This window comes from Blastomyces gilchristii, assembly GCF_000003855.2.
Source record: "Blastomyces gilchristii SLH14081 genomic scaffold supercont1.14, whole genome shotgun sequence".
Lineage (NCBI taxonomy): Eukaryota > Fungi > Ascomycota > Eurotiomycetes > Onygenales > Ajellomycetaceae > Blastomyces > Blastomyces gilchristii.
In genome coordinates this window covers 910,466-932,509 of record NW_003101669.1, presented here as the reverse complement: position 1 = coordinate 932,509, position 22,044 = coordinate 910,466, and the positions used below count along the sequence as shown (strand labels likewise).

General features: G+C 46.0%; 8 protein-coding genes across 8 annotated transcripts; 4 read left to right on the top strand and 4 right to left on the bottom strand.

Annotated features, from left to right (window-relative positions):
- The first annotated feature begins 1,534 nt into the window (after positions 1-1,534).
- BDBG_06620 (BAR adaptor protein RVS167) lies at positions 1,535-4,326 on the top strand. Its single transcript, XM_002623135.2, has 3 exons — positions 1,535-2,223; positions 2,367-3,410; positions 3,519-4,326. Exons 1-3 carry the CDS (start codon positions 2,040-2,042, stop codon positions 3,539-3,541), a joined length of 1,251 nt encoding a protein of 416 aa, XP_002623181.1. The 5' UTR covers positions 1,535-2,039; the 3' UTR covers positions 3,542-4,326.
- A 502-nt stretch (positions 4,327-4,828) lies between these two features.
- BDBG_06619 (saccharopine dehydrogenase (NAD+, L-lysine forming)) lies at positions 4,829-6,793 on the bottom strand (the record flags this gene model as incomplete). The annotated part of the gene is made up of 10 exons (XM_002623134.2): positions 4,829-5,007; positions 5,133-5,190; positions 5,319-5,339; positions 5,406-5,438; positions 5,501-5,600; positions 5,676-5,783; positions 5,846-6,077; positions 6,137-6,167; positions 6,313-6,649; positions 6,741-6,793. The coding sequence occupies 10 exons, from the start codon at positions 6,791-6,793 to the stop codon at positions 4,829-4,831; spliced, it is 1,152 nt and encodes a 383-aa protein (XP_002623180.1).
- An 826-nt stretch (positions 6,794-7,619) lies between these two features.
- Positions 7,620-9,702, bottom strand: BDBG_06618 (F-box domain-containing protein; the record flags this gene model as incomplete). The annotated part of the gene is made up of 2 exons (XM_002623133.2): positions 7,620-9,485; positions 9,550-9,702. 2 exons carry the CDS (start codon positions 9,700-9,702, stop codon positions 7,620-7,622), a joined length of 2,019 nt encoding a protein of 672 aa, XP_002623179.1.
- A 1,064-nt stretch (positions 9,703-10,766) lies between these two features.
- BDBG_06617 (uncharacterized protein) lies at positions 10,767-11,135 on the bottom strand (the record flags this gene model as incomplete). Its single annotated transcript, XM_002623132.1, has 1 exon — positions 10,767-11,135. One exon carries the CDS (start codon positions 11,133-11,135, stop codon positions 10,767-10,769), a length of 369 nt encoding a protein of 122 aa, XP_002623178.1.
- Positions 11,136-16,260: 5,125 nt separating this feature from the next.
- On the top strand, positions 16,261-17,012 carry BDBG_06615 (uncharacterized protein; the record flags this gene model as incomplete). The annotated part of the gene is made up of 2 exons (XM_002623130.2): positions 16,261-16,334; positions 16,545-17,012. The coding sequence occupies 2 exons, from the start codon at positions 16,261-16,263 to the stop codon at positions 17,008-17,010; spliced, it is 540 nt and encodes a 179-aa protein (XP_002623176.1). The 3' UTR covers positions 17,011-17,012.
- Positions 17,013-17,656: 644 nt separating this feature from the next.
- BDBG_06613 (nicotinamide N-methyltransferase Nnt1) lies at positions 17,657-20,009 on the top strand. Its single transcript, XM_002623128.2, has 3 exons — positions 17,657-18,991; positions 19,110-19,718; positions 19,798-20,009. Exons 1-3 carry the CDS (start codon positions 18,830-18,832, stop codon positions 19,867-19,869), a joined length of 843 nt encoding a protein of 280 aa, XP_002623174.1. The 5' UTR covers positions 17,657-18,829; the 3' UTR covers positions 19,870-20,009.
- Positions 17,792-18,316, bottom strand: BDBG_06614 (uncharacterized protein; the record flags this gene model as incomplete). Its single annotated transcript, XM_002623129.1, has 1 exon — positions 17,792-18,316. One exon carries the CDS (start codon positions 18,314-18,316, stop codon positions 17,792-17,794), a length of 525 nt encoding a protein of 174 aa, XP_002623175.1.
- A 23-nt stretch (positions 20,010-20,032) lies between the features above and the next one.
- Positions 20,033-21,780, top strand: BDBG_06612 (toxin-insensitive protein). The gene is made up of 3 exons (XM_002623127.2): positions 20,033-20,260; positions 20,317-20,652; positions 20,803-21,780. Exons 1-3 carry the CDS (start codon positions 20,255-20,257, stop codon positions 21,715-21,717), a joined length of 1,257 nt encoding a protein of 418 aa, XP_002623173.1. The 5' UTR covers positions 20,033-20,254; the 3' UTR covers positions 21,718-21,780.
- Positions 21,781-22,044: the final 264 nt, after the last annotated feature.

Here is a 22,044-nt window from a genome sequence, read left to right as displayed (position 1 = left end):
CTTCTAAACCCAAAAAAAAGAGATGAAAATCAAGATATAACTTATTTCCACTACATTGGTATTCCGCGTACAACTTCTTGCTGACCCGATCTAGGGGATGCACGTTCAATAATCAAACGCTAGGACAAACAATTGTAGGATTCAGTTCTGCACCCCCCATGTACAGTACATAGATGTACCCAAGGTAGAGAGATATCTGAGGCCCTCTGAATTCACCCAAACTTTTCAACTAATAATAATAATAATAATAATAATAATAATAATAATAATAATAATAATACTATAAAGGACAAGCTTCTCATGAGTTTCCAGCAAATGAAGATAAAAGCACAAAAGCTTCTGTCGTCTATTTCAGTTAGAGAAGAACCTTTCAAAATCGGGAATTTCGGGACAGGGAGTCGTGATCAGTCGTTTCGGAATATTTGGAACATTTCTAGCCTTGAAAATTTCTGTAAAGGCCACAGATAATGTTTTATTTGAGAAGTGCAGTCCTTGATTATCGTAAATTTTTCTGACCCGTAGTTGCTTAAATGTTTAATGTTTATAATCAAAGTTGATGAGGTCTTTGGGGTTGTTGTTGTGCTCCGTTTCTCCTGGTTGATGAGAGAATAAATATAAAAGACTTGCCCATCACTAGAAGCGACGAGTACAGGTTCCTGGGTGCAGGATCATAGGCGTCCCCTTGATCTGTAATTTTGCGATTCTTCCCTCGATGTAACACCAGGAAGCAAGCAAATCCTAACTGTCAAATACCTCAAGCTGCATAATCTGTCCTACAAGAAAGTGTAGGCAGCGTAATGTAGTTGGATAAGATATGAACATGGGAGGCATGAATCAAGGGGGAAATGGATAGCCGCACGGTACTGTAAACCTAGAGTAAGTTTATCACGGCGGCAGTTTATCTATAATTGAATTGATCTTTGATCCACCAGTCAGTATACATGTCTTTTCCGATTAAATAGAGGATGAAAGGGGTTGTGAAGAAACCTTACCTATAGCTAATAGTGACGTTGACAAAAAGAGGCATATGGAACCAAATGTACTTACTATACATAGTAGGAGGCTTTCCATACGAAGAACGAGTATCCCGTTTTGTAACTGAAAGCTTGATGTAGTTCTTCAATGTTCAAAGAATCTACGCAGCGTACGAAGAGAAATCAAGCTGATTGATCTGCCAGATTGTTGCCCGCCAAGAAGACAACGGCCTTCTCTTTTTAAGGGCCAATCAATCCCCTTCCCCCTGAAAAAATGCAGTTATTGTTCCACAACCCGAATAGAAGTAAGGACTCTTCGTATGTTCCCCCGTCTTGAATTCTGCTGCCTCCAGGCCATGAAAATATGAATCCATACAACACCACTCACCCGACACCAAGCCCAAAAGTGCTGTATGTGTATGTATGTTGTGAAGCTTCATGCGACCCGACCGATGCTCAGCCTCACGCTAATCGTCATTGGTAGCAAATCAGATCTGGATTAAGCCAATCACAGCGTCGAACGTCACACGGCAGGTCTTGGCTGCTGTCATCTGTGTGGCTGGAGCTCTTACGCTAACTGAAAATTAACTAGCGTTGAGGCTTGGCAATATAATTTAGCCGTATTTGGGCAAGATAGGCTATTCGCGCTAAATCCAATACGGCAATACCCAGATCGGTCTTACATAAGGCACATCCGCCCCGAGAAACTTCCACCGGGCATAAAGTCCAGCAACAACCACCAAGTTCAGCTTCAACTTCAACGACAACAAACTACCTCAGGTTTTTACACTGCGCTGTGCGGCAGCTGTCTTCTGTTGTAACATCGACTCTGCAGATAAAGAGGCCCAAAATAGCAGCCATCAACTCTAGATACATAACTCTGTTCTTCCGCCGTACCCGCTACAGGCTTAATTCTCCATTTCTCCATTTGTTTGCCCCCTCTCCAGAGTATCTTGTATTTTCACTTCCAACTTGTCACCGCTTAGTCCCCAGCATTCGTGACGTATACTCCGGCGCTGCCGTCAAATCCCCCCGTTTCCGCTTCAGGTGGGGACCTCCTAGACAATGAGTCTCAAGGGGCTCCAGAAATCCGTCGCGCGGGCGCCACAGACCTTCAAAGCTCGCTTCAATGTTGGAGAGAACACCAAGGATGCCGTCTACATCGATGCTGAACGGAGATTTCAGGAGTTAGAGAAGGAGACGAAGAAGCTGCACGATGAATCAAAGAAGTACTTCGACGCCATCAATGGTATCCCAAGTGTCATCTTAAAGAAAAACATGCCCCTCCCCGGCCTTCCGTTTCCCCGGGCCCCACTCCACCTCACATCCAAGTATCCTACGATAATTCTGCGGTGCTGGTTGCGCAATTACTAACCCTTGTCTCATCTTTAGGCATGCTTAATCACCAGATCCAATTCTCAGAAGCTATCAAAGAACTCTACAAGCCTATCTCCGGTCGAGCCTCAGATCCAGAATCTACGATGCCTGAAGGGAACCTGGCAGGAATCGAGGCCTGCGACGAATATGCTTCGATCGTCCGCGAACTGCAGACAACCCTAGAGCCTGAATTGGAATTGATAAATTCCCGAGTGGTCCACCCCGCCCAGGAGCTCCTGGAGATCATTAAGATCATTCGCAAGGTAGCAGTAAAACGACAACACAAACAACTGGATTACGATCGGCACCGCGCCACATTAAAAAAGCTTCAGGATAAGAAGGATAAGTCGTTAAAAGACGAAAAGGCCCTGTACAAGGCTGAGAATGATGTCGAACAAGCGACTGCGGAGTTCAACTACTACAATGACCTTCTGAAAAAGGAGCTCCCACAACTCTTCCACCTAGAAGCGGAGCTAATCAAACCACTCTTCCAATCATTCTACTATATGCAACTTAATGTCTTCTACACCCTTCACGAACAAATGCAAGGGATGAACATCGGTTATTTCGACCTAACTTCAGACGTCGAGGAGGCTTTTGAACTAAAACGAGGCGACGTCAAGGAGCGTACGGAGGAGCTTTCAATCGTCCACTTCAAGACTACCGGCGGCCGTCGACCGGGTTCCAGATTCCTTCCAGGCGGAAAGGATAAGCTCGCTGCGGAACAAAAGGCACACCCATCGCGCCGCACGACGGATACCTCAGAGAACAACCCACCACCACCCTACTCCGCCCACACCGCATCTACACTTATCGGCGGCAGCAGTTCGTTGGCTGCGGCTGCAAAGGCAAAGAAGCCACCGCCTCCACCCAAGCCGGCCCGGCTCGCGGGATCGTCCCCGCCTATAGAGACCGTGACAGCGTTATATGATTACGAGGCACAGGCGTATGGGGATCTGAGCTTTTCTGCCGGCGAAGTGATTGAGGTTATAGAACGGAGTAACAATGAGAATGATTGGTGGACGGGGAGGGTTAATGGAAAGACGGGGCAGTTTCCAGGTATGACCGCCATATATTTAACACTTTCCTTTGTTACTTTCCTCCCTATAGTGAAACGAGGTGGTACTAATTTTTATTTTTTTTACTTTTTCTTTTTGGCATCAACAGCAAACTATGTTAAATTAAACTAGAGGTCATTCTTTTATATTTGTTTCTTTACCTACCACCCTTCCCTTTAACTACCCAGCTTGTTTTATCCCCATCCTCTCTTCATTCTACGTATTTACATAACATCAATAGGAAAGTCAACATCTTATCGGTTTAGCAACATAGCATATCGCATAGTTATAGTTATTTTATCAAAAATTGGGGCGTACATAAACATAACACATCGCATATACCTGGGCGCATAGCCTTATCCTACCTACTCCACTTATATAATTGCGAATCCTACTAATAACAATTTTGAAAGGGATGTACAATTTTACTTTATCATTTATCTTACTATCTTACATACATGTATGTTGTATACGCAATTCTTCCCACCCCGGTTCGAATGATATTCGTGGTACCAACATGCCCATGTTGTCTGTCGTCCTACCGCCGCGGAATTCCCCTACACCAAAGGCCCCCCAGCGGTGAGTGATATCGATTCGTGCTGATAGATAGGTATTGGTCGATTATTATGGCATGGCCGCAACATGGTTGTTGTCCCCTTTCTTCGCATTCGGACGGACATTTTTCATTCAGGCCCTCCGCATTGTATACAGCAACATCCCTGATCTGATCATATGAAGGCCCTTCTGACGCTCTCTCGTGAAATAGTACGGCATTTACGTATCATTTTAGATTATGATATTGGCTAGTTCATGGTTTTCTTTCTTTTCTTTCTTTCTTTTCTTTCTTTTCTTTTCTGGCTTATTTCCTTACTAGGAGGCATTGGGATTGAACTGGGATCCCCAATATTGGTATGTAGGACAACTAGGACGTGGCAATTCAATTTCAAATTAGATGGATGGATATCAACCCTTAATTAGTAGATTACTTTAGAACCCTTCTATTCCTCCTTGCTTTGGCCTTTGATTTGGTTCCAGTTTTCAAGCTGAAAAAAAGTTAAGTATCCAATTTTTGTTTCCATATATGCCAAAATAGATGGGGGCATATTAGAGCTAGCTAGCTCTATATATGAACGGTAGAATAATCCCTGAGAAACGTAAAATAGCCCACTCACTTCTTCTTAACCTCTATTCTCTTTATTTCACTCCCATGGCCGCTCTGTTTCAAATGATACATTATTTCAACCCATGGCCGCTCTGTTTCAAATGATACATTATTTCAAAAATCCAGCCTCTTATTCTTTCAAAGAAGGGGAATGCAGAGTTTACCATCCCTCCTTTCCATCAAATCAATCAAGTGATAGACACCACCGCTTGTCTCTCATGCGCACCTCTTTTTTTTTTTTTTTTTTTTTCTCCCTCCTACTCAGCCTTCTGCAATGCCTCAGGTAAAGTCTTGACCTTCTCTCTGAAGAGTTTCTCCGCCCGCTGCCAGACAGGGTGCGAATTACGGTTCTTGATCTCCAGCATGCAAGGGAGGAGATCGGATGAGAAGGCATCCGAGGACTCTGCGGGGAGAAGGCTGGGAAGGTGATCGATTGCTGAATTTTCAGAACGGGGGAAGGGTTTTGAGTGGTTAGTTTCGGAATGGAATGGGGTGGTGAGGTGGTAGGGTGGTTGGGTGAGTGGGAGATGGGAAGAGGGGGTGAGGTGAGACAAGACATACAGATTACGCTGAGGGGTGGGTTAGAAAGAGGGAGGGGGGCGGTTGGTTTGTCGAAGGTCTGTGTGAGGTTGGATTAGACTCGAATTTACTATTTCCCTTTCCTTTACTTTTGTGTGTCTTTTTCTCTCTTCTCCTTTTGCTCTTTCGGTGATTTGATTCCGGGAAGGGGGAAATAGAGGGGCTTACGGTATTTATGTTGTAGATTGGCTAGAAGGGGTCGACTGTTAGCCTCATAAAACTTCTAGAGCGATAATCCAAGGGGGTGGGACTTACTATTGGGTTATTCGGGTTTGTTGTATCACAGCTCTATTCAAATTGATCGTTAGTGGCTACATATGCGGAGAGCGGATAAGCCAAAGAAAACGTACCACGTCGCATACAACAGAGAGTTTTCTGTTGGGGCTCTTCAGGCTCTCCATGTCAACGAATGGGGCGATCTTTTCATTCAAGTAGATGCAGTTCACAAATCTAGGGGGGGAGGGGGGAGGGGGTGTTAGCATTCATATGGAAAAAAATCCAACCTCGGAGAACGTGAAAACTCACATATCAGACTCTACAATTTCTTGGAATGGGCCTCCCTTGGCAGTTTCGGCCATATCCCAGCGGAGCACATTTTCACATCCGGCTTTAATACAAGCATCAACCGCACCCCTATCCTCACCCCTGTCAGCCACATAGCCATGCCAATGTGTCATGATTTGAAGCGGACAAACCTTCCACAGCGACCCAAAGCACCAATGACAAGAACTCTGGGTTTGCGGCCGGCAATCTTCACTCCCTGGTTAACATCCTCTCGGATTTGGTCAACCATTTCTTGCTCGCTAAGATAATATCCCCTACCGTCAGTAAAATGATCTACACCGGGAAGGGGAGTATCAGGATGCTGAAGCTGCCAAGCCCAGGTCTTCAGAGAGAGAGCAGCACCAGCAAAGCCGGCATGATATCCTATGAGCACATTAGCCCTGTTCTTCTAAAAAGAATATTCGGAGATGTAATTTGCTCACCAAATGCAGCAATCCGTCTCCCATTATCATCCTGCGATCATTTCCAAAGTTATCCAAAATTAGCTGACATATTATTTCTCCAATTGAATAACCCTCGAATGACTCCCACTTCGCTATTCAACAAACCAGCAGCAATATGTTCATATATACGTGTGTATATGGTGTATATATCTCACCTGCAAGAACTCCAAATCATACAACACTCCATTCCCACGGCTCCATCTTCCCAATGCCTTCTCCCACCCTCCTTGGCCCTTATAGCAATGCGCAAATGTGACATGAGCATGTTTAAGTGGGAAATCCTTCGTCTCATCAAGCTCCTTCAGGCCCAGAATGATATCGTCAAGCGGTGCTTCAACCCATGAACCTTCTGGCACCAGTGTCGCACCAGCCTGTTCAAACTCCGCATCGGGGAAGATCCTCTTGCGCAGAGCAGAGGTGGAAGAGCGCTCGACCTTGACATTGTAGCCGGCATCTACAAGCGCGCGGGTGGTTTGTGGGGTGAGAGCAGATCTATGAGTGTGATTAGAGAAGTATGATGAATTTTTGTATAGGCTTCTTGGCTATAGTAGGGCGGCGGGGAAGTATAGCATAGAGCACGTACCGATGTTCAAGGATCTTGTCCTCCGCACGGAGGTGAAGAGTGACTGGAGCCATTGTAAGATATTTACGGTGGTGAGGTATACGATTGAAACGACTAGGAACAAATATTCTTGCAATTGGAGTTGTAAAGGGGATTGACCTCGGGAATACGATCCATGGACATAGAGTCATAGCTATTTGGGAGCGACTGGTGGGGTGGATTGCTGATGACTCAGCCGAGACTTTTGTCAGGTCATGTGATATCGTGGCATGCGATCCAATATGCGTATAAAGCCGATGGGGGTGGTGGACGCAAGAAAGCTTTGAATGGGAATTTCCTATGTTGCGGTGGTAGTTAAATTTGGTGATTTTGATTTTTCTGCATAAGTTTTTGGGTGACGTTCTAACCATTGATATGACAAAAATCTCTTTGAGATCGCCGGACATTTATCCGACGCTCAAAACGGTGGTTATTGTTTCACTTAACCTTAATAAAACTGCTCAATCCGCCAATTCTAGCAGTTCCAGGAGCAAAGAATGGGATCCCCGCCATTTGAAGGTTCATTGGCCAGCATCATACATATGTTTTGCGGCTCCCATAGTTATCAAAATGTCAGTTTGAACGGTTTCGAAGAACCAGGGAGCTGCTCAGCTAAGGATATAAGGAGTAACTAACTATATGTACTATTAAACAACGGGTAGAAGAAGAAGGGAAGCGACTAAAGGTTCCCTGCCCTTGTGCAGTAACAGGGGTTCAGAGATACAAAAGCCAGGTCTAGAGAACGCCGGTAGCCTAAAAGCAGAAACCCTCACAATATGAAAACTAACAGCCCAGCATAAACGCCAGGCAAAGAGAGAGAGGAACAAGATGTTGAGAACAAACATGCCGGGTATTACTATATCAGCGCAGCCAGTAACTCCGGTTAATATGCAAATACATCGCTTCCTCCGTCCTGAACCATGGAATAGGAAGCAGCGCGGATGGCGTGGATGGCCCAGGAGCCAATCTATTGCTTTCAATATCAATGCTAGCTTTTCGTTTTCCTTTGCTAAGTCTTGTATCTTCCCTGTCAATTTCAACCGGGAGGGATGACTCTTCCACATTTAGTTTCACGGAGAGCCGTTTTATGTTGTCGAGCCGTATTGTGGGATCGAAATTGATCAAAATTATTGGCCGTCTACCATCAGCCGTGGAAGGATCTGTCGAGTAGATGATAGACCGTTCATCGGAGGCGGCTTCTACACTCCCGCACCGCTTGGGAGGGCAGAGCAGCGACAGAAGTTCCGGGTGGGAATCTGGAGGAGGCCACAGCTTGATCCCGCGAGATTCAAAATGTTCATCACTGTCCGGTATTGGTTTGTTTTCCTCATCAAGTTCTGACGGATACAAAAGGCCATCCTCGCCAATAGGGCATTTGCGTTTCCGGGAACCTATACGAAGCCGTAAGTTGTCCCTCGGTTGATTTGATTGGGAATTATCATTGACCAGGTCAATAAAAGCTGATGCACAATGATTGTACGTTCGATATTTTGTCTTTGCAAGAATGAAGTCTCTGCGATTAGGCAAAGAATTCTCGTGGTCATCATATTCCGGATGGTAATATCGGCGAAGGCGCTTTTTGGGAGGCTCATAATTGGGTTTATTGCGGTCATCGAGAGCTAAAGCTAATGGATCATTTGGCAGAACAGGAACTGGCAAATACCCAGGAAATCCAGGGCTGGGGGACTCATGGCTCGAATGGGGTTCGCTTCCCGTTTGCCAATCCTTCGGCTGGCCCACGCCGTCCTTCTTATCCGCAGGATCTGTTATGAAACACGAAAGGGGTTGCATATAGTATGTCCTATAATGCTCACTGCCAGCTCGACGCCATTCTCTTCTACTCTCTACAATCAATAGTTGATTTGTTGCGTCGTCCGTTCGAAGAGAGATGTTTGTCCACGTGTCGTGGATTGGACCTTCGCGATGTTGTCGACGCCACAACCGACGCCATTCGACATTGTGAGGGGTTTCTACCGGAAACCGAAGGCAAATATAGTACGAAGTCCAATCGATTTCTTCGTCTTCAAAACCGGTTTCGTTCGAAATGGCGTAAAAGTGGTTGTCATGTATTTCAAAGCATATTGAAGATCCGATTTCAGATCCGACGAAATTTTCCAGTTGCACGGGTCGCTCTGCTAGGGGCTTCCTCTGCGTCAAGTCCCAACCATGAATGACCCATTCGTGGTGGCCATGCCCTGCGAACTCGGAATGAGTTCCGTAAAATAAGACCTTCTCATTGTGGCGGACAAATATTCTTCGGGAAGATTCGAGCTGCTGCAGGAGAAGCAGTCTACCGTTCTTTCGGGTACATTTTGCGCGAATGTCAAGGACAATTAGCCACGCTTGAGACCCTTCCATCTCACACAAGCCTGCAACGATGCCGTGGCTATAATTTAACAGTGAGAATTCCACCTCTTGGCTAAAATCCGGTGATACCGTGCAGGCTCGTCGTAACACAGCCCCAATATTGACGACTTGCTCTTCCCGAGCCGCTCCGTGCACATCCAGCGTGCGGATCTCGCCCCTATCCAAATAACATAATACGCCTTGGTTAAACAGAAATGCTTCCCCATACGCGACCAAACATGCTGAGTAAGGTTGTGCATTGGCCACGGCCTCACGTACGTCATACGTTCTCCTGAGGGCCTCAACATAGGTGATTTTTCCCTCTAATGCTAATTTCCCTTCTCGTGTATGGGAGATAGAAAGCTTCGTGAAAGTGTCAGTCTATACTAATTCGGGAATAAGTGTGGTACAGATATGTATTTATTGTTCAATATTATGAACTCACTTGTGCTGCGTTCCGCGCTGTAAAATCGCTTTTCAGTAGAGAATATAATTTCCGGTTGGCAAAGCTCAGGTTGATGTAATCTTGAGGGTCGAGACAAGAGGCAATTTGATACCATAAATCAAAAGGGATATCATCAATCGTAGTGGTCGGCATGATATAAGTAGACAAGGTCCAAGGGCACAAAGAGGGAGCAGCGGCTCGTCAGTATCAAGGAACCGAGTAGAAAAGAAAAAGGGCAACGTGATAATGTTGCTTCCCACACGATAGCCCCCTTGGACCCAAACAGGATGAAATTTTCAATTATATGAGCATTCTGAAGCAATACTTTTTTACCCTGATCAACCGGTTGTGCCAAAACCAGTGGAACCGCTAGTCAGGGAAGCAGTAAACTCCAAGAGCTGGAAGAGAGAGAGAAGATAAACAAGTACAAGTCACTACCGGAAGCTCCAACGAAACAAGTGCAGTGGCGGATTTATATTATTCTACAGATGAGGCTGAAATTCTGAATCAATAATCCCCCATTTCAATCAAGTTGGCACCTTATTTTAAAAAGATCTCAAACGTGACGGGGCCACATAAGGCTGGGGAATATTATGACAGTCGCAGTAGTACGAAGAGCCGATTTCCGACGCTTTTATTTGTCAATTCTCCCTGACGGATTCAAGCTGATCAGTCTTGGGGATTTGTGCAAACACTTTCCCGCTAAATGAGGCTCTGCGAGAAATTGGTATGGGTGAGATTTCCAAAGAACACTCCCGGAGCATGGTTAAATGTTCCAAGGTTGTCGCCGACGTATTTTTTCATTTTATTTAAAGTTCCCAGAATTGGTCACCAGGAAGTTCCAAGGGGCTTGTTGGAATGGCCCTAATCGTAGGTGTGGCGAAGCGTTGACCAAGACCATGAAGTGGGATAAAGACCTGGAAAAAAGGCGAATCGACGACAAGTTGGTGCGGTGGGAACTTGTTCCTGGGAAAACACACTGCAGCAGAGGAGTGCTGCGTTTGAGCCGCTTAACTCGACAACTTACCTGAATGATCGGGATTATCAGACCGCCCCTTGCGCGGATTCTAACGGGTGCAAGGGGCGGAGTGGCTCATCTGTTAATAAATAATGACTGCCTAATATCCGGATGATTTCCTAGGTCCGATCTAGGCGAGCTAAATCATTCCAGCTCAGATTTCCTGCGTAAATCGTCCTTAAAGCTGTCGAAATGTTGTTCAATAATGAGATTCCAGTGGGTACAACCGATTGGAAAGGACATCGTATTCAGCTCTGACATCGCATCCAGGGAGGCGATCTGATGTGCTGGACTTCGAAAAAGTGTTGCATTCCAACGCTAAAGTAGTTACGCCGCCATACAACTCCCAGCCAACAGAATGCAGGCAAGTTTCCCCCCGCCGTCTCATTGGCACTGCTGAGTATCCTTGGGGGAAATACGGCGCCCTTTGGTCTTGGTGCGGCTCCTTGGTGCGACTTTTTTGTGCCTTCGAAAGTTCAACCACAACAAAGAAGAACAACATGACGTGAGACGCGGCTCTGTGTTGCGGCTCTGCAGCAGTGAAACCTCCGAATTTTGCCATCGCCATCGTTGATTAACTTACCATTCATCATCCTTCTCTCCCCTTTTCTTCCAGTTCAACATTCCACTTCCCCCTGCTTCCCTTGTCTTTTCCCTTGCCGTAGCTTGGCCCCAAGAATGGCCAACAGGGGGGATCTATCGTGAAGCTTGCTTGCTTTGGTTCCTGACTCTCTTGGGGCTAAATAGTTAACTACTGCGCATGTGGTTCATCGTGCTGCATCCGAGAGACCATCTTCATCCTGTGCTATCTTCCAGGGATCTATCCGTGCACTTGCCATGTTAAAATCTGATATTCAGGCTTGAGACCCTCTCGATCGCGAACAGCCACCAAAGTGGACCAATTGCGCTTTCGCGACGGAAATCTTTCCACTAGAGACAACCCTCGTTTGCTGGAGCTGCTCCCTTGGTGAGATCAGGATATAGTTTCCCCAATTGGTGAGTTGCGCATGTTGCGACTGTGATCATGTCACCGGGATTTTGGTGTTCCACTGGTTTCGTGGAGTAGTTCCAGCTTAGTGCCAAAATACATGGGGACCATCTTGATGGACAATTGCGGGGTGAAGTAAATACGCTGCTTAATGCACTCCCCACCCCCCCCCCAAGTACCTACCCCCTTCTTTTACCCCTCCACCCCGCATCCCAAGAAGCTGGCTGTTCTAGTGATCCGTGTTTCTACCCGTATCAAGGTGACCTGGAGGCCAGCCACCTTGGACATTCCTAATACGAGAAGGAACGGCTATACAGTGGCCGACGTTCCATGTATGCATGCTGAGTTCCAACAATTGGCCTACTCTGAACCACTAGAAAGAATACCTCCTCAGTTCCCTCCGTGCAGCAACTCGATTCACTTGCTGAGAAGGTTCGAGATTCAACCTAGAATATTCCAATTGGCAAAGCATACGCTGCGTACGAACGTTCCCCTTGCGAAACATGCAAAGCATCTAGGCATGCTTTGCATGAAATATCATCAACATTGTACGCCACTTTGTGGCCCAGGTTTCCGTGTCATTGTTCTGCTCGAAGATGACACTAGTCAACAAATCAAATGAATAACTCTATTGCAAACCATTCGCATAACCTTTCCTGGTCAAATTAATAAACTGATCTTCCCACATTCCACGTTACCTGCTCCCGTCGTTTACATCCGCATGTGGTGGAAGCCATGAAACGATTATTTCCTGCATTGAGCTCCCCATCAGCAGAACGGCGTTGACTCTCTATTTTCTTGGCAGCAGATAGAGTGATCTCGCGCTTCAAGGGCCTGTGTGCCTATCCTGTGCCTATCCTGTGACTATTCTTCTCGTTGCTCCTTCATCGCCCTCAGCCTTGCAGCTCAAGATCGATTTTTATTGGTTCGTTAGTTAATTTACGCAGCGTATGCTAGTGAGAAGGTCCACACGACACTATCATCCTCCCAATCCAGTTCCCATCCTTGAAAAGGATGACAACGCTGGAAGCAGCGTGTGCTCACAAAATGGCTCTGATAAGTCCACCAGGTCAAACTCCACATGAAACCATTATTCTCATTAAGGTCATTTTGACAATTCATGCCTGAGCTTCTCGAAAAAATCGAACATTCTTAACAATTCCCAAATTGAGATTAGTGTGGTTTTGGGTATGCGCCCTGAGATTTTGGTGAAATGGAGATGAAAAATATACTGGTTTAATGAAGCAAAATTAAAATATTTCATGGCCGGAGCCATTGACTTTTCTTTCATTTGGACAACAAAGGCCTGGTTTAAATGTCTCTAGCACCCATGTCAATAAACGCCGCCGCATGGCAAATTATTAGCCTGGCAGGCTCGAGTGACCTCCCACATTTCGCCGTATCAGGGCTTTCCTTCGTACCCGTGTTTCTATATGACCAATCCGACGAATGGCGGGGTTCTTAAACAACAGCCCACCCAAAATATTCAATTTCGATCGCCTTGTGATGTTTGCATTATTCGATCAGAGCCGTGTGCAAAGTGAAGGAGTAAAGCGCCCAACGTCCAATCGAAAATCTGGCCATTTGTGGTTTCTGGTCTATTCTGAGTCGTGAAAATACCTGAAGTTACTATTCGTTTTGTGTCAGAGCTCACCAGCTGAGGCTTAGAAGCCATACAGCTATCGAGAGAGAGTGACCAATGACAAGATGGCCGGTAGCGGAAAGTTCTCCTATGATTTCATATTTCTTGGCCCTATGTATTTCCGAAGAAAACCTAGCAGCCATCAGATATGAAGGTGGGGTGGCAGGCACAGCCTCGTCACCCTCTTCTTATCTTTACTTCTTCGTGGCACTTGTACAGCAGTGTTTCATTAAGCTGCTCAACGAAGTAACAATCCTGCCCAACCTTCCTATAAGCCTTATAACTTGGGTACAAAGATGAACACATATGAATGCAGCTCTCTGCAGTCTTCCAACCCGACCTGGTGCTGAAGAAGGAAATGAAGTCATGGCAAGCGCCCTGAGCGACGGAAGGAACATCATGAAAACTAACTGACTATCATGCACGTTCGGAGCCGGGCAACACATGCCCTATATACCCATTATTGGTACTGGTCGAGTGGGCCCCTTTGACCTTTGCCAACCTCAAAAGTTGAAAGCCGTGTTCCAACGGATATTATCCAAGTTGTCTCGCAGATAAATCAAGCCCTTAGATGCCGGTGACGCATTCACCACCGTGCTGCATCAATCAGTATGTTGCCGGTCGAAGCTAGCAGTTTCCAAAATTATCTCTAGCGCCACATACCTACATTCGCCGTCGAGATTCTTGATTTATCAAACCCGACATGATCATTCTACTTCAAAGGATTAGTCACACCATTATGTACGGAAGCCAGATGGTGCTCGTTATGGATACACACACCTGAGACTGACGAAGCATCTGGCTATTTCCTATTTTGCTTTGTTTTGTATGTGGTCAATTCGTCTCTGGACACTGGAACCTTTTGCCTCAAATGGGTAATGATGACAAATTATTCTCAATATTTTACCAGCGGCCACACTGATGGTGTACATCGGGGTGGAATTTCTACGTGTCATCTCGTTCATTAGAGCATCAAGAAAGCGAGCTTGCGTCTCGCCTCAGGCGATGAAACTTCGTTATCGAAGGATCTGTGAAAAAGGGTTGATATTTATTCAATTTCCTCTCCCGGATTCTCCGTCTTTTAACGCCATTCTATGCATAGTAGTTCAAGGTGCTGCGGGCGCCCATACAATCTCGCATATGTATCCATCGTTTGCCACACGCATAACTCTTCGAACGCCGAAAACATACAGGGCCGCATCAGATACATTGTCGGCTAATACGGAAAGAAAAAAAAGGGGTGGGGGATCTCGTTATCCGCGATACCCGTCTATCTCTCGCAACCGATAGTCGATAGTCATGAAATCAGTCCATCATGGATCAGCTTCTCCAGTTGCGAATTATGGGCCGGATGCCATTGCTTCGTACTCAGTATTCGTCGTTTTGTCGAGGGGAATACGGTATTTAGGCATGAATTCCACCGTATAATATAACGGTGAGTTTGTGCGCAGTTGTATATTTTCGACGGGATTTGTTCTTAAGATCTGCAATGAAATTATGGATGGCAGTGGATTCAAAAACAGGAGGGGATGTGAGGATCAGGTTAGAGGTCAGAATACGCGACGGGAAATGAGGAATCCAGACTTCTTGAGGGCAAGTAGAGATGACTTCCAAATCTATCTATTCTCTTCCTAGAGGCCGCCAGCAGACATGTACGCAAACATCAAAGGTTTAAAGGGAGCCAGTATCTGTCTCGGGAGTAGTTTACTTCCAAGGAGAGTTGATCCGTGGGGGCACGACGATAGTATGTATCCATTGTTGAAGGTGACAAGGAAGATAAAGGCAGATTGGCAGAATGAGACCTTTTGATAATTATATGGGTTGAAGCTCGATGATGGGACTGTCCTGCGTGTGATACTCTACGAATGCGATTCTTTTTAGTTCCGGATAAGTGCGTGCATGACAAAGGGGCCGGGAACGCAGGGCAACGAACGCTTTGCACTACAACCACAGTTGTAAACGAGGATGCAATGTTTTTACTTATGGATTGCCCACTGGGAATCTCCTCGGGAATCTTATTCTTCCAAGGAAGTTAAAAAGGTTTCACATACTTCTTACGGGAGATGGCCGTGGCCTATTCCCTTTCATTTAGCAAACTACAAAGGGGGAAATGTGGCTAACCGCGCTATCCCATATAAGCCTCACTCAGAGGACCTACATTTCATGGTAGAGCCACAGCAAAGTTGAAAATATGAAGGCCTTAAGGGCTTGGGAAGGCCTTAAGGGCTTGGGAAGGCCTGCCATTTCTTCATGCGATACACATGGTGCCCAGCGGCGTGGCGGTTGATAGATCCTGATTTTGAAAGAGCGCTTGACATCCTGGGTAGATGCCCTTATCAGGGGTGTAAAGTATTCTGGAAGTGCTCAAAACACCCGGAAACATACCCTTGGTCGGTTGCAAAGCCATATTGTATATAGATAGATGTGCTCCATTATTTTCTCATTGCAATAGCGGCTAATTAACAAAGGCGCTGTGCAAATCCGATACACAGCTTGCTTTCATACAATGATTGATCTCCTTAGCGTATTTAGATGAACAGGAAACCAAGCGATTGTACGTGCTGTACTCTGTACATGTACTGTAGATACCCGGGATAGCGATATATAAAGGATTTTGTAGCTCCAAAGGGATACTCCAATTTGTTAACTTGACAAAATTGATATTCAGGGTACTAGCCTTGTGTATTTACTGAGATTCTGGCACAGTTCTTTGTGCCTCAATTTTTGGCAGTGTACTAATAAGCTCCTGAGAAGAAAGGTCATTGAGGAACAATGAATGGCTATGTTTTTAGCTATGAAACAACACCTCTACCATAAGAAAAAGGATTACCTCGATTCCGGGTTAGTCTCAAAAGAAGTCAAGTAATTGCAAGGAGAGATAGATAATGAAGTTATCTTTATTAGTTGACATGTTGAGAATCTCATTACAAGATACTGAAAGGTTATATATATATATATAGTCTTCAGGAATTACCCAGGCGAGCAAAAGATTGAAGAACACGAGAAAGGGAAAATTCAGCATCATTCGAAGAAAAGAGCTTGTAAACTGGCAGCAAGGTAAAAATGAGCCCAAAGCCACAAACCATCACGGTAGAACTCATGAAACGGAGTTTGGGGAATTACCGCGCAGAAGGCCGGTAAGTCTCTCCCCGTGAGCCAGAACAGCTTCCACCGGTGGAATCGATATAAGTACATCGTGGTAAGGTATAGATCATTTGTAAGGTATAGATCATTTGAAAACCTCATTCCCACAATAATAGCTATCAAAAAAAAAAAAAAAAAAAAAAAAAAAAAAAATAAATACCTTCTTGCCTCATTTTTCATTCATCTCTTGAAGTCGAATTCAGCCCAAAGCTCAAATACGGTCGAATTCAGCCCAAAGCTCAAATACGGTCACGCATCCGCACACCCTTCATGCCACAACTTCTGGCAATCCCAACAAACCAATTGCCATATCCGGTACGATTCTTGAACGAGTATTGCCTCGCCTCGTATATTTTACTCGAGGCTAGCGATCGCAGCGGTGGTTTTGGGATATGGTTTTCATATGTCAACGATCTACTCGACCTCGAGCGAAATAATGCCGCGGGCATCCAACGCCAACCGCAATCGCAATCGCAAACCCAATCCCAATGCAACGGGGAATATCTTCTTCACTTTCTCGAACATGAAAGCGGCCATTCTTCCAAACATAAGCGATATATGGATGCGGATGGTGATGTGAAGATGCCTGACATAGCCGATAGGCACGACAATAGCAACAACAACGATTCTCTTGAACGGGTCCTGGATGAAATTTTGCGAGAGATATGATGAGGCATGATCATTGGGTGATCCGTGGGGATATAAAAGAGGTCGGGTGAAAATTGAATGTGGCAGGTCCCATATTTGTCGTCCACCTCAACTCAAATTTTCTTTTTCTTTCTTTTCATTTTCCCACTCTCTGTTTTCGTTAGATACCCATAAGGTCCCCTCTCTCGTTTCATAGTCATATATCACCCTCTGTGGGTTCTGAGTACAGTCCACTCCCCCCCCCAAAAAAAAATACTTGTTTACTAAAGGTAGAATCTCCAGTTAGTTCATGAGTAGATCAATGTGGAATGACGGTTGCGTCGAATAAAATCCCCTAGGTGTTCTTGGGAAGTCCTTTTCCCGAATACACTCATGTCTCTCCATGGACAAACATGTTCCCTTAGCACTGCTGATGACCAAAGCTCATAGATGCGTTCTCCTAGCCTATCCACAGAAACAAGAAGATGGAGGTCTGATATTTGCTCAAAAGGGAACGCAAATTAGAGTGATCACGTGCACCGCTAGCCGCAATGCCCCAGATTGTATGACGCCATGGGCGTCACTAACACGGGCCGAAGGCTGTATCGAGCGGTAAGAATTCCGGAGATATATTTGATCCGACATTTCTACTGCCAAAGTGCAGCAAATAGTGTGACAGAATCACTCTTGGCGTTGTTATGGGCCTGTACCGCTCTAGCTCACCGGTAACTTATTCCCCTCCATCCCATTCTACCGAGCCGCGAGCGATTACTTGCCCGCTTCTTCTGTCCCCCCCTCAATCCCTCATCCATCCCTACCTCCCTCATCGTGCCTCTTTCTCTCTAACGCCCAGTCTTCCTCTTCGATATCCCCGCTCAAAGCTCTGATCTTCTGCGTAATCGCGACGTTCTGCATTTCCCATCCTTCGCAGAGTATGTACCCTAGAGTTGCTGTAGCTGAGATAACGTTCAACCCTCGTGAGAACACGCTTTCTTGACATCCCTCCCACCAACCCTAAACCCAAATGCTGGATCCCTCGAATTCGTTGACCAGCGATCTTCTTGCCGGCCTCTGTATATCTACTGCTTACTGCGTCATAAAACGAGGCACCAACTAAATCTACCCCTTTCCGGCACAACTCAACATTCTTCACAACAACCCCCTCTTGCGGTTGAATCTCACAAGCTATATCGCAATGGCCTCCCAGCAGCAGCAGTCCCTCCAACCTTACCAACATGGCGAAGTACACTCCTCTTCGACCAGCTTCCACCACATAAGCCATACAGCACCGGTCAATACAGCCTCTCAGCAACGAGCGCACCAAGTCGCATCGCAGCACACCTCGCATTACGATGCACAGGGGACAGCGGCATTCCTAAGGGATTTAAACCTCGTCGCAGAAGCTGCAAAGAGGGCACAGATGGCGCTTATCGCGCGAGACCTCGAGGGAATCTCCTTATAAACAGATACTTTAGAACTTATACATGTATAGTATAGTACAAGGTATATCTGGGCTCTTTGGAGAGGTTTGGGCCCTGGCGTTTCGATAAGGGATGGTTAATTTTTGAATGTCCTAAGGGTGATCGATTTCAGCGGGATTATATATTAAGGGTGTTGGCATTGGCTTTTATTTACAATATATAACATAATTATCTCTCTCTTCATTACGTTCTCCTCTGTTTTCTATTATACATCCCCTGTTGCAGCAAGCTGTCATCCCATTGCTTAGTCATGTAGGCCTTTTGTTTTGTTGCGGGGGGGTTGAGGTGAAAAATAATCAATTCATTATTTATGTACTACCACACAAAACACTCTTTTTACCACTTAAATACCTGCGGAACTAGTATACCCACTGCTAGCTATGGATTCAAATTCAGAGAATGAATCAGACATTGAATTCGGAGACATCTTCCAGGATCCGGAGGGATTCTTACCCCCACCCAAGGAAGCAACTTTTGAAGAATATACCATGCGCTCCGGCCAAACAATAAAACTACGACTCGTGGGCAGTCATCCGCTTTGGGTACAAATATTTCTTTAGAGCTCATCTATATATCTATATACTAGTAACCTGTCAATCAGGCTCTCCTCCCTTGAAAACCGCCCTCAAATCTACCTCAGCTAATCGGTTCGCAATTGAGGGCTTCCTACTCTGGAATGCAGGGAAAACAAGCGCAGATTACCTCGAGGACAAGGCGCGCGAATGGGTCGAGGGGAGAGATATACTAGAACTAGGCGCCGGTGCTGGTCTGCCCAGTCTCGTCTGCGCAATCCTCGGCGCCCGCACAGCCGTCGTGACCGATTACCCAGATTTCGATCTCGTCGAAAATATGCGCATCAACGCACAGGCCTGCGAGTCGTTATTATCTTTAGGGGGAACGGATGGGAGTAGTCCAAAGTCGTCGCCGCTGAGGGTTGAAGGATTTAAATGGGGCACGGATCCGGAGACGGTGTTGAGACATCTGCCCGACGATGCTGGGCTTGGTGTCGATGGTCGTCGTGGGTTTGATTTGTTGATTTTGGCAGACGTGATATATAATCATCCGCAGCATGTGCAGTTGATTACGAGTGTGAAACAGACGCTGAAAAGGACTCGGGATGCGGTGGCGTTTGTGGTTTTCACACCGTATCAGCCATGGCTGTTTGAGAAGATCGTGGCATTTTTTCCGCGCGCGGAGGAGAGTGGGTTTGTGGTTACGAAAGTGTTTGAGAGGATGATGGAGAGACTTATGTTTGAGGAGGATCCTGGGGTAAGTTTCCATCTTTTATATTTGGGCAGTCAGGGTGACGGAAGGGAGCTATGCTAATATCTTTCTATTTGTCTTGTAGGATGAGACGCTTAGGCGTACTGTGTTTGGATATGAATTGAGGTGGAAAGAGGAAGAGCTGGACAAGCAATGACACCATGACTCCTTGTGGAGAATTAAATATACAAAAGCCATAGAATTATAGATTGTTTAATTGCTCGAAGTAATTCAAAAATGCAGGAATTTCTGTATATCTTTTGCACACCTTTTCAGAAATTGTTCTTTTCTAGGCATTGTGTCCGTCATCATATAACCAATTTTAATAGACATTCTAGTATTCTTTCGTACTGTGACTTGTCTATTTTATTTAAATTCTGACATTATAATTGCATTTCTATACCCGCGATGTTTTGCCCCTCCAAACCCCTCCATGGCGCTAGTTTATACATTTGCATCACCAGCAATACATACACCAAGGATCCTCCCTCCTCACAATTTCTTCCGCATTTCTTCATCCACGATTCATGAAATAAACAATAATGCCTGTAAGTAGGCTCACACCTCTCAAGCTTCTTTTCCACATTCTAAATCTCCCTCCCAGCTCATAATCTTAACCGGCTATCCTTGCTCCGGCATTTCCTACCGGGCAGAACAAATCTCCACGCTCCTCTCGTCAATCCAGGATTCCCTTACGACTACAACTACCTCTAAAGGACGATATAAATTCCACGTCGTTGGATCGCACGATGAGTCCCATCCGCGAACGGTGTATGATACTGCAAAGTCAGAGAAAGAGGCCCGGGCAGTGGTGTACGGGCGGGTGAAGCGGGCGCTTAGCAAGGATACTTTTGTCATTGTGGACGGGATGAATTATATTAAGGGATGGAGGTACCAGCTGTGGTGCGAGAGTAAGGCGGCGGAGACGACCTGTTGTGTGGTATGTCTTGGAGCTCCACCACCTTTCCTTTTGCCTTACCGAACCCTCTGCCTGCGATGAAGGGTGGGACGGTTCATTTATCGGGTATTGATATCACAATATCTTATAACCACATACTGATAATATTGTTTGCCACACGCGGAATTTTAGGTTCACGTTGGGACGCCGATTGACCAGTGCATTAAAAATAATGAGTCTCGGATACGGAAGCGGGAAATAAAAAAGAAGGCAGGAAAGGATGCGGAAGAAGAAGGTGGAAGCCCCGTAAACAAGGGGACTGAGACGGAGGCGGACATGGAGGCTCTCACCATAAGTGACGACGAGGAACCATACCCCCCCGAACTTCTGCAAAACCTCATATTCCGCTACGAAGAACCTACAACCCACAGCCGCTGGGACAAGCCACTCTTTACCGTACCATGGTGTGACGCTACTCCACCGGCTGAGGACATCTGGACCGCCTTAACAGGCATACCTGTATCCAAGGAGAAGTCTGCAACGGACACAGTCCCGTCCACCACATCGACCCTCACATCAGAGTCGTCCACAAACACACCCTCCATCACCACAACAGGAACCAGCACCCGCACATCCCTCCCCCGGCCCAAAATAGTCCCCCACCAGGCTACAATCCAACCCGCAACAACAGACCCTAGTGCCCTCCATGCGCTTGAAAAGTGTACATCGGGAATAATATCTGCGCTCCGAACATTCACCCTAGAAAACCCCTCCGCCTCCGCGGCTACTGCAGCTACTGCAGCGACTGCAGCCGAAACCGCCAAACACTCCCTTGGGGACGGGATAGCCATATCAGTACCTGGCGCTCAAACCCCCGTGTTCATACCAGCCGCCGCCCTTGCGTCTACACCAACAGATGAATTAGCCGGTGCAGGAGGCATTCTTGCTCTCCCGCGCCTACAGAGGCTGCGAAGGCAGTGGGTGGGGATGAACCGAGCGTATCTAGGCGGGGGACATTCGAGGGGTCAAAAGGGATTGGAGACTGAGCAGGCAGGGGATGCCTTTGTAAGGTTTTTAAATGCGGAGTTTGAGGGGATGGAGGAGTGAGCTGTGTTGTTTTGTTTATATATATATATATATATTTTTTTTTTTTTTTTTTTTTTTTTTTTTGGGGGGGGGGAGGGGGCTGCTTTAAGGACACAAAATAGATAACAAGACATCGTATGACAGCGGGGTTATGATGGATGATACCCCTTCCACTAGATGCGATCATTTGAATAAAATAGAGGATACTCGATGCATCGAGGTCAATGGGGCAAGTAAATTGTTTGACCTTCAGATCAGAAGCCAGCAACACGTGTATCTGCGAAGACATTCGTAGCAAAATGGTATCGTCTTGCTACATTGAAGAGCCACCTAATTTTTCTCTGAGCT

Coding starts and splice junctions, on each gene's coding strand:
- BDBG_06620 (XM_002623135.2), top strand. CDS start 2,040: ATGAGTCTCAAGGGGCTCCAGAAATCCGTCGCGCGGGCGCCACAGACC. Junction 2,224..2,366: donor GTACTTCGACGCCATCAATG/GTATCCCAAGTG, acceptor TCTCATCTTTAG/GCATGCTTAATCACCAGATC. Junction 3,411..3,518: donor AAAGACGGGGCAGTTTCCAG/GTATGACCGCCA, acceptor TGGCATCAACAG/CAAACTATGTTAAATTAAAC.
- BDBG_06613 (XM_002623128.2), top strand. CDS start 18,830: ATGGATTCAAATTCAGAGAATGAATCAGACATTGAATTCGGAGACATC. Junction 18,992..19,109: donor TGGGCAGTCATCCGCTTTGG/GTACAAATATTT, acceptor TTCGCAATTGAG/GGCTTCCTACTCTGGAATGC. Junction 19,719..19,797: donor TGTTTGAGGAGGATCCTGGG/GTAAGTTTCCAT, acceptor TTTGTCTTGTAG/GATGAGACGCTTAGGCGTAC.
- BDBG_06612 (XM_002623127.2), top strand. Junction 20,653..20,802: donor CGGAGACGACCTGTTGTGTG/GTATGTCTTGGA, acceptor GCGGAATTTTAG/GTTCACGTTGGGACGCCGAT.